Source organism: Schistocerca gregaria, chromosome 3 (genome assembly GCF_023897955.1).
Source record: "Schistocerca gregaria isolate iqSchGreg1 chromosome 3, iqSchGreg1.2, whole genome shotgun sequence".
NCBI classification, from domain to species: Eukaryota; Metazoa; Arthropoda; class Insecta; order Orthoptera; family Acrididae; genus Schistocerca; species Schistocerca gregaria.
In genome coordinates, this window is record NC_064922.1 from 853,161,420 (window position 1) to 853,174,776 (window position 13,357).

Below are 13,357 nucleotides of genomic sequence, written 5' to 3' on the forward strand. Positions count from 1 at the left end.
CTCTGCCTTCATCTCTTAAGCAAGACCAGCAGCCTTCACCAAAACAAATAGCCGCTGGAATCCAGAGAGAATTTCCTCAGATCCAAAGCGACACATGTCATTAGTGTCGACATGTTCCACCACCTGGAGCTGGCTGCACCCTGTGGTCTTCATGGCATCCGGAAGGGCCCCTTCCACATCAGGAATGACTCCTCCCAGAATGTCGCAGAGTGCACACTGGATTTCTTCCCCACCTTAGCCGCCGTATCCCTAAGGGGCCTCATTACGCGCCTAATATTGGAGCTCCCAACTACCAATAAGCCCACCCTCTGCAACTGCCCGGACCTTGAAGGCTGAGAATGATCCTCTGAAACAGGGCAGGCAGCTGCATCTGGCTCAGCCAGAGACAGTGCCTGAAACCTTTCCGTCAGACGCGCCGAGGAGGCTTTCTGATCAGCCTCCGGGGCCGTCTTTCGCTGCCTGCCATGCCTTTGAACGACCTCCGTATCAACCACAGGCGAGGGCTCAGCCCCACTGTGGGCAGCAACCGGGGCAACCACAGCGGCAGACCGGTCTGGGGACAGAGGGGACGAGGTTGACATCCCCGTGATACCCAAGTCCGGCTTTCCACAGTGGTGCCCATTGGCAGCAGCCTCCAGCTGCGCGACCGAAGTCAGCGCCGCTTGCAGCTGTGAGCGAAGGGATGCCAACTGAGCCCTCATCCGAACACATCAATCGCAGTCCCTGTCCATTCTAATCGATGTTGAACAACAGTTACTGAAACACGAGTCTGTGCCTAGATAACGCAAGCGAAACACGCAAAGAATATATTAACTAACCTGTACAAATGCCTAACGACTGCACTACAATCTGCCTGAATTTATGATTACAGTAACTAAAACTCGAAATTACACCTCCTATACGAAACTCACACGCAATTTAAGTAAGAATCTATGAAGTAAACACTAAAGCGCGATGCTACAACTCTCAAATACTAAATTACGCCCGAAATTTATGAATTAAACAATGCAAGTACCAAAAACACGCAAAGAAATTAAGAATTAAACTATGTAACAAATAAGTAAGCTAGGGGTATACGACTTGCTGCTGCAGCTGCTTATCCAATGGCGGTAGGGAGCACACTGGCTGTGACCAACCGACACTGGCCGTTCAAAACAAAAACAGAAGACAGACGACTATGCGAATTTACACTATTCAGGTACTAAGGCGCGATGCTACAACTCTCAAATACTAAAATACGCCCGAAATTTATGAATTAAACAATGCAAGTACCAAAAACACGCAAAGAAATTAAGAATTAAACTATGTAACAAATGTGTGAGCTAGGAGTATACGACTTGCTGCTGCAGCTGCTTATCCACTGGCAGCAGGTATTGGCAGAAGTGAAGCTGTGAGGATGGGATGTGAGTTGTGCTTGGGTAGCTCAGTTGGTAGAGCACTTGCCTGTGTAAGGCAAAGGTCCTGAGTTCAAGTCTCGGTCCAGCATACAGTTTTAATCTGCCAGGAAGTTTCCAAGCAGGTGGAATTTGCCTAAGAACAATCACAGTCAAAAGCAACTCCAATTTCCCTAATACATGTACACCTGCTGACCATCACATGACTGAAAACTTTGGTACATTAGGACCAGATTTCCTACACAAGACAGTAGATTTTGGAGACACTTTCTAGTGTAAAGAGAACCACTAATTATGCGTACTACTTCATAACATTACTGTTCTAAGCTGAGTTGTGCCTGGTGCCAAATATTGAACAAAACCTGGTGATGAAGGTTGATGAAGGACACAAACTTTTAGGAGAAAATTCCATGAAACTTGGTGCATTGAGTAGGCTCAAGTGATCAGGAGCAAAAATGAAAACCTGGCAACATTGGGCAGTTTTGAAATGAGCCAGAGCTAGAGTGAAGATATTTTTAGACCTTCAGTATTCAAAAACCTTTGAGTGTCAGTAATAGACATCAACAGTATTTAGTAAGGTAATGGACCATTTTAGTGCACTTAAGGTGCACCAGACTGTCTTTATGTTACAATATCTACTGAATGTGGAGAGTCCATCTATACCAGAATATTGTGGAGATTGGGAACAGTTCAGGGCATCATTTTAGGAAGTCCATTGTGTCCAATATTTTGCCCACAACACCTAAAATAGCTTTTCATTGTCCACCCAATCTCTGTGATTTCCTGGTCAGGCCCTATGCTCCTTCTGGACACATTTCCCTACCCTATGGCTCCTACCCCTCTGACCATGCCCACTGGTAGACTTGCCCTGTGTGCCCTCCTACCACCCCTCTAACTGCCAAAACACATACTATCAAAGGGAGAGACACCTGCGAAACAACACGTCTCATACACCAGCTGTTATGAAAACACTGTTTGGCCTTTTACATCAGAGTGACTACCACCAAATTATCAGTTAGGATGAATGAGATAGGCAGAGACTGGTAGTCATAATATGCAATATCCTATTGCAGAGCATTCATTTCAACATGACAGTCATGACCTCAATTTCACCATGTCATCTGGATTCTTCCCCCAGACAAACGTTTCTCAGATCACAAAAGGTGGAAACTGGCATTATGACATGTCGTTGCTTCTCACTACCCACCTGGCTTTAATTTACATTAATTTCTTCCTTTCTGGTAAGTCTCCCCTGACACGGGATTCTGGGCGACTTTTCTGAACTCTTCCCACTTTCTAAACCTCACTAAACCTCTTCCTTCACCCATCTTCCAATGGCTCTGAAAGCTTGCAAACTTTAAATATCTTGATGTGTGTGCTCTCCTGCTGGTGCTTAGTGAGTAGACTTTTTATCTATCCAGTTACATTGTATTTTCAAAAATTGATTATTTTCATATTTTTGTTATTCTAAATGAATCTGTTAATTTATCTAAGCATATTAAATTTCTTTAATTCAAATTTCAGGCTGGTGCTTGTGGCCATGTTCATAAGCATTTCTAGCATAGCTGTGCTGGGCTTCCGAGAGTACTTGCTACGCATTGAGCCTCCACCTCCAACAATTAATCCAGATGATCAAAACACAGATGGTGCTATATTTCTGTACTAATATGTGCTGTGCAGAGTAGCACATAGATCTTTTCCAGGTGGAAATGAGAAATAACTTTTCATGTTGTGGATGAGAATGGATGATATTTTTACTTTGCAAGTCTAGAAGCTAAAATATTTTCAGCTGCAAACTGCAGTAGAAGTTATCTTCTATTTCATAAGTTGAAAGTGAGGTTTCTTGCAGTTGCAAATATTAGTTACTGCCAGATCAGAATTTGCAATGACAGTTTATTAACTAGTAAGCAGTGGTGCGAAGTTAAGTACAGCATGAAGACTGTTAGCAATTTCTTCATATTAAAGAATACAATAAATAGTAAAGAAGGCTTGGAGGGGGATTGTGAAATGTTTGTATTTAAACATATTTATATTTAAGAACATTATGTACATGTATTTTTAAAATGTTTTACTTGTAAATACATATAAACTTCAGAAAATTAGTCTTTAAAGATAAATTTATAGTTGACCAACACATAGTGTCTTCTTCAATAAAACAAATTATTTATTTATTTGTTTGTTTTTATTTTTTGTCCATCATTCAAAAGAATCTCTCTTCTTACATGACAGAACATTCCTTTTCAAATATCTCTTGTTTTATTTGGTGGTTACTGTAATATTTAAAAATCCCAATAGCAGCGCAGGGACCTTCAGCAGAGAACTGCACAGCAAAAATAATGATAATGTAACACTCTCTCTGTATATACAAATAAAAATCTCTCTAGTTTCAATTACTAACAGATTATTTTATTTGAGCTGATGACTGTGGCTTGTATGCAATTCTCAGCAGAATAAGTATTAATAAAGAAGCAATTAAATTTCAGTAATTACAGCAGAAAACTGTAAAAAGAAAGCAGATACTACTCAGAAAATATTTTTATGTATACATACAAATTTTTATAATGTTTAAAATTATGAAATCCAGAAAAATTAAAGCTGCAAATGACAATATGAGCTAAATTCACAGATTGAAAATCATGTGGTATGAAGAATTTGACACTAAATCTCAGATTCAAGAAACCAAGATGTTTTAACACATCGACTGCCATGTGGCATGCTGTGACCACATCAGAGGCTTATGCCTGATGCTGTGATACATTCATCACTCTACGTGTGGTACTCAGTGTGTTAACCACTTGGATTGATTATATCTCATTAATGTGTTGTATTCTATGCATTATAAAACACAAGACCACAAGCAAAATATGATAATTAACAAAAGAGAGGAAAGTTCTGTAGCAAAACACAACTAGTGAGGGATGAAAATATCACCCATGATGCCTTTTTCACATCTGTCTCTGCTGCAAACTCTGCATAGTTTTTCAAGAACATTTTTAGACACAAATTTTGCTCTTTAACCTTCTCTTCAATGTGTCACCAAGACACACACTCCTATATTACGAAATTTTGGGACAAATCTGTGCATTAATGAAGAACATTCATAGGCCAGTCAGAATAATCTGTGCTGTCAGGTCACTAACTTCATGTAGGCCACTGTTTGACATTTTTTATAATCTAATTGTGCGATTCCTGTTTGTACAGTCCACCATGGATATTTTATCTAATAATATTGACTCATTTAAAAGGAACTGCAAAATTCACTCGGTGAACACTAGACAGAGAAAATGATTTGTTAGTACACAACATTTCTTTAGCCACTTGGAACAGCACAGGCCACAACCAGTGCCCAGAGTTGTATCTGGAGCACCGATAGCTTGACAAAAGTCGGTTGCTTCTGCTCCGTCACCTTCCACAAGGTTACAGTTGGGTCTGGGACACTGACCACCTTTTGGAAAGATTATGTGATAACCAGACAGTCTATCAACACAGAGGAACACGGCAGCGCTACGTCTTCCACTTGGTCAGTGCCAGAGACGGCTGCATTAAAACCCCAAGGAGCAGCCAGTCACTGTTCCCTACAGCTGGCTACGTTTTGACAACCAGTCTGTGTCAGGCACAGCAGAGTAGGTCTTCGGCATTGCAGGGCTTCGTTATTTGTCCTGCCTCACATCAGTCATGATCGTGAGGTCGACAAGATTCTACTGATGCAGTCACCATTGGTGCGGCTGGACTGTGCAGTGCCAGATGATGCTGTACTTGTGACGTAGCTCCCACTGCCACCAGGCCGTGAACCGCCGACTGCCACCTAACACCTGTCAAGCAACCTGCTGGTGCCTAACAGTCTGAGGCATGAATCGAAAACCACCCAGCTCTGTGCCACTAGCATCTGCCACCCAATTCAAGTGATTGCATCTTGACCAACTACATATTGAACAGAGAGGTGTGCACTATTCTGCAACTTCCATTTTCAGTAGGCTTCCAGTAGAACTGATAATTTCATGAAAGAAACCCCAAACTTTCATACCTAAACTGAATGGTCTCCTTGTGGCACACATCTTCATCTACATACAAACTCTGCAAACCACCATTTGGTGCATCGCAGAGGGTACCTTCTACCACTACTAGTCGTTTCCTTTCCTGTTCTACTCACAAATGGGGTGAGAGAAAAACAACTGTCTATAACCTCCAAGTGAGCACTAATTTATCTTGTCTTTGCAATATTTACACAAAATGTTTCTTGTCAGCAGTAGAGTTGTTCAACAGTCTGCTGCAAATACCAGTTCTCTACATTTTCTCAATAATGTTTCATGAATAGAATGTCTTTCACCCTCGGTGTATTTTTATTTCAGTTAATGAAGCATTTCTGGAATACTTGGATGTTGATCAAATCTACCAGTAACAAATCTAACAGTATGCATCTGAATTACTTCAATGTCTTCCTTTAATTGGATCTGGTAGGGATCCCAGCCACTTGACCAGCACTCAAGAATGGGTCACAGTAGTGTTCTGTACGTGATTTCCTTTATACATGAGTTACAGTTTTGTAAAATTCTTCCAATAAACCAAAATCACCCATTCGCCTTCCCTGCTACTGACCTTAGGTCATCATTCCATTTAATATTTCTTTGTAATCTTATATCTAAATGTTTAATCAACATGACTGCATTGAGCAGCACACTACCAATACTGTATTTATTTATTTTACTTTATTCGTCATCCAAAAGATCACGCATGTAATATAGAATTTGTGATAAGAAAGTTTACATGTGAAACATGATAACTGCATAACATAACAAACAAGAAAATCAAAGTACTTACCCATAATACATAAATAGAGAACAAACACTTAGTACACAAAAAACACATGCTCATGACAAATAAAACTGTGCCTTATACACATAATGCATTGGGGACATTAAGCAGAATTTTTATAACTACTACATAATTTGAAAATAAGCTTAAAATCATTTAAATTATTAAAAGCAAGTAAAAGTGTCAACTTATTGTCTGAGACAGATATTCTTTTTAATTCATGCTGAATTTACTTTCATTTTCCAACTCTTTATCTATGGAGAAGAAATAAAAACCTTGAGGTTCGCCGATGACATTGTAATTCTGTCAGAGAGAGCAAAGGAATTGGAAGAGCAGTTGAACGGAATGGATAGCGTCTTGAAAGGGGGATATAAGATGAACATCAACAAAAACAAAACGAGGGTAATGGAATGTAGTCGAAGTAAGTCAGGTGATGCTGAGGGAATTAGATTAGGAAATGAGACACTTAAAGTAGTAAAGGAGTTTTCCTATTTGGGGAGCATAATAACTGATGATGGTCGAAGTAGAGAGGATATAAAATGTAGACTGGCAATGGCAAGGAAGGCGTTTCTGAAGAAGAGAAATTTGTTAACATCGAGTATAGATTTAAGTGTCAGGAAGTCATTTCTGAAAGTGTTTGTATGGAGTGTAGCCATGTATGGAAGTGAAACATGGACGATAAATAGTTTGGACAAGAAGAGAATAGAAGCTTTCGAAATGTGGTGCTACAGAAGAATGCTGAAGATTAGATGGGTAGATCACATAACTAATGAGGAGGTATTGAATAGGATTGGGGAGAAGAGAAGTTTGTGGCACAACTTGACTAGAAGAAGGGATCAATTGGTAGGACATGTTCTGAGGCATCAAGGGATCACCAATTTAGCATTGGAGGGCAGCATGGAGGGTAAAAATTGTAGAGGGAGACCAAGAGATGAATACACCAAGAAGATTCAGAAGGATGTAGGTTGCAGTGGATACTGGGAGATGAAGAAGCTTGCACAGGATAGAGTAGCATGAAGAGCTGCATCAAACCAGTCTCAGGACTGAAGACCACAACAACAACAAATTTGTGATGGAAGTGCATTTAAAAGCTTTATTTCTAAGTCATTCACATGATTCTGACTTCTAGTTTTTGTTACATAGGGAATGTGGAAGTCTTTTCAATACCTTGTATTGTCATTGTGATAGCTAGAATTGGTTTGAAGATAAGTTATTTTTACTGGTAGTTTCCAGGCAGTTTAAAATATATATGGATGATGCTGTTAGTATCTTTTGATGTTTAAAAAAGGGTCTACAGTATGTTTGTTGAGTACTGTGAGTCGTGATATGGATAGCTCTTTTTTGAATAATAAAAATTTCTTCTAATTGTAACTTGGTTTTGCCCCAAAAACTTATGCCATAGCCTGCAGATGACTGGAAATAACCAAAGTACACAGCTCCCTGTGCATTCTGAGCTACACACATAGGATATTATTCTTAAAGCAAAACACACTGAACTGAGTTAGATAGACAATATTTTCGTTCCAGTTTAAATGTTGATCAGTCTGCATTCCCAGGAACTTCATAGAATACACCTTTTATGTTTGTTCTCCTGCATCATGCCTATATTTTCCTCTTGACACTTACTTCCACACCATGACTGTGTAGGTATGAGAGCACTTTTTCTGCTTGTAATAACTTCAAGTTGAACAAATATACATGAAAGTCACAGATCAAGTAAACAGAGTTAGATGTGTGTACACTTTAACAGTCAAATCATAACTGAGTCCAAGTCTAGCAGCCACTGCCTGGCTGGCCACTTAGGTGGCGCCGCTGCTGCATGGCCGGCAGACAGCGCTGCATGTAGAGGATGTGCGTAACTGTGCGGCGACACTTTGAAAGATCGGCGAGTGACAACACTTTTCCCCCTTTTCAATTTTTTGCACAGGTCTTGATGGAGGTGACCTGTAGATTGCTAACATCCATAGGTGTTGTTTGACTGGCCGTAAAGTCTCGAGGAGGAGGCTTCCTGTACGGACGGAAGTGTCCCCGATGAATATGGGTCAAGATGACTGGAGATGTGGGGGTTGAGTCTACTGGGCTCCGTGCACCAATCAGCCCGTTGTGGCAAGTCCAGTTGTTATAACAGGAGATATGGGTGATGTGTCCGCATCCGTAGGAGAAGGCAGCGAGTAGAGTTGTTCCAACAGTTGATGGTCATCTGGTTCCTGCATGGGCACGTCTCCTGGTGGCGTCAGTTCTTGTGCTGGCACCGATATGATGGTGAGGGGAGTGCATTATGAGTAATGAGAGATTCCCATATCTCGAGCATCAGGTAGAGCCGAAGGTGGTGTAGTGGCATCCGGAACAGGCGTTGCCGGCACACGAGGCTGAAGCTGGTCCGAATGATTCACTGCAACACCCGTGTCCATCTTGATTTCATACAGGCGTTGGCCACAGTGTTGTAAGATGCGGCCAGGACTCCATTTTGGCCACCTGCCATATCCTCATACCCATACAAAGTTGTTGGCAGTGAACCGGCCAAGCGAAGGTACCCGCGGCTGTGAGGTGGAAGACTGCAGAAGATGAAGTAGCGCGCAGGGCTGTCGGCCATGTAAGAGCTCAGCTGGGCTGTGGTTGCCCATGGGGGTGAAACGGTGAGAAGCCAGAAATTGGAGAAGCACATCATCTGCAGAAGAAGTCAGGAGTTTCCTCATCTGAGCCTTAAATGTGCGGACCAATTGTTCAGCCTCACCGTTTGATTGTGGATGGAACAGAGAGGCTGTGACATGCATGATGCCATGACGGGCACAAAAATCCGCAAAATTGGAAGAGGCAAATTGTGGACTATTATCAGTAACAAGAGTAGAGGGAAGGCGTTCCAAAGATAAAATGCGAGCTAGAGCATTGGTGGTTGCCACAGTGGTAGGCGACGTCCAACGGACAATGAAAGGAAAGTTAGAGTAGGCGTCAATAACGAGAAGCCAATAAGTACATAAAAAAGGTTCCATGAAGTCAGCATGAATACACTCCCAGGGCTTCTCAGGCGAAGGCCATGGTGACAAAGATGACTTCAGGGTGGCGGCCTGTGATGCACAAGGGCCATAGGCAACGACCATGTGTGCGATTTCAGAGTCGATGTCAGGCCAGTACACATGATGGCATGCCAGAGATTTTGTGCGAGACATACCCCAGTGCCCTTGGTGAATAAGGTGCAAGACCAAAGCACGCAAAGACGCAGGTACCACAACACGCGGCAAAACATTTTCGGTGGAAAGGAGGATAACACCATCCCTAGCCGTGAGGTGGTAATGCAAAGCATAGTAGTTCCGCAACAAATCATAAGTCTTAGCGGGTGGACGATCTGGCCAACCCTTCTGAATACAGCATAAAACCCGGGAGAGGGTAGGGTTAGAACCCGTAGCAGCTGCCAACCGGTCCCCAGTGATGGGGAACCCGTTCACAATATGCTGTTCGGAAACATCCAGGTGGAAACACAAAAGTTTGTCCCTATCAAATGCCAGATCAGGACCCATGGGAAGGCGAGACAGTGCATCAGCATTCACATGTTGCGCCATTGGATGGAAATGAATCTCATAATTGAAACGAGATAAGTAAAGAGCCCAATGCTGGAGGCAGTGTGCAGTCTTGCCGGGAAGTGATGTTGATGAATGAAACAAGGAAATAAGTGGTTTGTGATCCGTAACAAGATGAAATTTGGATCCATAGAGAAAAACACCAAACTTTTGAAGAGCATAAATAATGGCCAAAGCTTCTTTTTCAATTTGAGAATACTTTTGTTGGGCATCCGTAAGCGTTTTGGGGGCATAAGCAATGGGTTGTTCAGAACCGTCAGAAAAATGGTGCACAAGGACTGCACCGACCCCGTACTGAGAGGCATCCGTGACAAGAACAAGATGTTGGCCAGGTCAATAAGTAGCCAAGCACGGGGCCTGTTTCAGCATAGTCTTCAATTTATGGAAAGCTGCATCGCATGATGTGGACCAGTTTTATGCGACAGCAGAGCCACCGAAGCAGCAGATGGTAAAAACTTGTGATAGTGTGCTATTTTCCCCAAGAAGGCCTGCAGTTCCTTAACAGATGTAGGGCAAGGAAGGGCATCGATTGCAGCGACAGTTTGCTGAAGTGGACGAATACCATCCCGAGAGAGTTGAAACCCCAAGTAGGTGATAGATGCCTGAAAAAATTTTGATTTCTGAAGATTACACTTAAGACCGGCAGTCTGTAAGACATTAAAAAGTGTGTGGAGATTTTGAGGATGTTTGGCAGTGGTGGAGCCAGTGACAACAATGTCGTCCTGGTAATTTATACACTCAGGGTCAGTAAGTAATAATTGTTCCAAGAATCGCTGAAAGAGAGCAGGGGCGCTGGCAACCCCGAATGGCAATCGTTGGTAATGATAGAGGCCGAAAGGCGTGTTGAGGGCCAGAAACTGCCAGGAACCAGCATTGAGAGGAAGTTGATGATAAGCTTCTGACAGGTCAAGTTTAGAAAAATACTGGTCTCCAGCAAGTTTAGTGAACAATTCTTCAAGTCAAAGCATAGGGGAAGTGTCGATAAGGCATCGAGCATTTACAGTGGCTTTAAAATTGCCACAGAGACGAATATCACCATTTGGCTTGGCAACAACAATGACAGGAGAGGACCACTCACTGGAAGTGACAGGAAGCAAAACCCCTGAAGCAGTGATATGTACCAGCTCCCATTTGTCCTGATCACGAAGGGCCACAGGAATGGGCCGAGCCCAAAAAGCTTTGGCCGAGCAGTGGGTTTGAGCGTGATATGAGCTTCAAAGTCATCTGCACGGCCTAACCCAGGAGAAAAAAGGGATGAAAATGTCGTCGACAAGGAATCTAATTGAGCATAAGGAATAGCATCAGAGACAATATTGACAGAGTCATCTATGGAGAACCCAAAAATGTCAAAGGCATCAAAACCAAAAAGATTCTCCACGTTACTTTTGTCGATCACAAATATGGGAACAGTGCGAATGACAGATTTGTAAGATACATCAGCATCAAATTGTCCCAAGAGAGAAATCTTCCGTTTATTGTAAGTCCGTAATTGCCTAGTGACAGGTGACAGGATAGGAGAACCCAACTGAAGATACGCCTGAGAATTGATGATAGTGGCAGCAGAACCAGTATCCACCTGCATGCGAACATCTTGACCAAGTATTTGGACAGTGAGGAATAACTTTCCTGAAAGGGAAGAAGTAGAATTGACAGACAACAGAGAATCAGAATCAGCACCATTTTCATGAACATCATGTATGCGGTCGTATTCGCAAACGGATGACACATGACCCCTTTTTTTTTGCATTTGTGACACATGGCCCAGTGTTGAGGACAAGCTTCTTGTAAATTTTTCGTAAAACACTGCGGACATGAAGGAAGTTGCCGTGGGTTTTTCTGCAGTTTCTTAGAGGTTTGTTTATGGTTAGGCCGAGGCTGCACTTGGGAGCGTACTGCGGCCACGTCGGCCGGCAGGGACACGCCACACGCTTCGTCAACATCACACAGAGGTTGTATTTCCCGACGTCGCCCCATGCCTCTATTTGCGCTCCAGCAGCGCGAGAAATTTCAAAAGACTGAGTGATGGACAGGACTTCTTCTAGAGTTGGAATTGCCAACTGAAGGGCACATTGCCTTACTTCTTTGTTGGGCACCAATCTGATAATAGCATCCCGTACCATGGAATCGGTGTAGGATTCTTTGTGAACTTCAGTAACAAATTGACACTTTCTACTGAGGCCGTGAAGTTCAGCTGCCCAAGTGCGATAGGATTGATTCAGTTGTTTTTGACAACGATAAAAGGCAACACGAGAGGCTACCACATGTGTTTGCTTTTGCAAATAGACGGACAGAAGTGAGCACATTTCAGCAAAGGAAAAAGATGCAGGATCTTTCAAAGGAGCCAATTGCGAAAACAACTGATACATTTGAGGTGAAATCCATGAAAGAAACAGAGACTTACATGTTTGTTCGTCTGCGACATGAAAGGCCAAGAAGTGCTGTTGAAGACGTTTTTTGTAATCAGACCAGTCTTCCGCTGTCTCGTCGTAAGGAGTGACAAATGACGCTTCGCATTGGATGCCACAACGAATTTACGAATCGCATTTATGAGAAGCGTTTGCTGTTCTATGAGACCTTGTAATAGTTGCTCTAAAGTAGCCATGGAAACATATGGGTCAACAATGGAAAAGAAAAATACCTTGTCACCAATTGTAATAACTTCAAGTTGAACAAATATATTTCACGGAAGACGCAATACATGAAAGTCACGGATCAAGTAAACAGAGTAAGACGTGTGTACACGTTAACAATGAAATCATAACTGAGTCCAAGTCTAGTGGCCGCTGGCTGGCTAGCTGCTTAGGTGGCGCTGCTGCCGCATGGCTGGCAGACAGCGCCGCATGCAAATGACGCGCGTAATGGCGCGGTGGCTCTTTGAAAGATTGACCAGTCACAACACTGCTGTATTACACAATGATCCTTTTCTATTGCTAATTATAGCACTTCTGTGATCTACAAGTAACTGTAGTTTGGCTGAGCTGTCTGGAACCTGCACTATCATTGATATAAATTAGAAACAATAATGGACTCAGGATTCTGTCCTATGGAATATCTATTTCAGTTTGTGGTGGTTCTGATATGAGTTTAAAATTATAAAAATTGTGACACAATCTCAGCTCAACTACTTGTGACCTGTTTCGCAGGTAGAATTCAAACCTCTTTTTGACAGTACCCTAATGCCTATTGTTTCAAGTTCCCCTAGTAGTATTTCATGGTTCACAGTGTCGAAAGTTTTGAACAAATCTAAATTAATTCCAACAACATGTTTCTTTCATCCCAAATTTCTTACTATAGTATCCTGCTCAAAAACTATGTTGACTGTTATTTATTACTTTATGTTTTTTCAAGATATTTTGTGACCCTGATTTTCATTAATGCCTAAAGTATTTTTAAAAAGGCCATATGGGTAATATAGGTTTGTAATTTTCTGTTTTGTGTCTATCACCATTTTTAACTTAACATAGAGCTTTAAAGCTTATCAGGAAATAATCCTTCACTAAAAGACAAATTTGCTGTGAGCACTAGAGGTTTAACAATACATGATGCAGTTTTCTTAATTATTAATACAGATATTTT

General features: G+C 42.0%; 1 protein-coding gene across 3 annotated transcripts in view; it reads left to right on the forward strand.

Moving 5' to 3' along the window:
- LOC126354802 (uncharacterized) overlaps window positions 1-3,565 on the forward strand; it is a 136,570-nt gene extending 133,005 nt beyond the window's left edge. For all 3 annotated transcript variants that reach the window (XM_050004719.1, XM_050004720.1, XM_050004718.1), the window contains exon 6: window positions 2,919-3,565. In XM_050004719.1, the coding sequence (XP_049860676.1) occupies window positions 2,919-3,060 (142 nt within the window). In that variant the 3' untranslated portion in view covers window positions 3,061-3,565. The remainder of the gene's footprint in view (window positions 1-2,918) is intronic.
- Window positions 3,566-13,357: the final 9,792 nt, after the last annotated feature.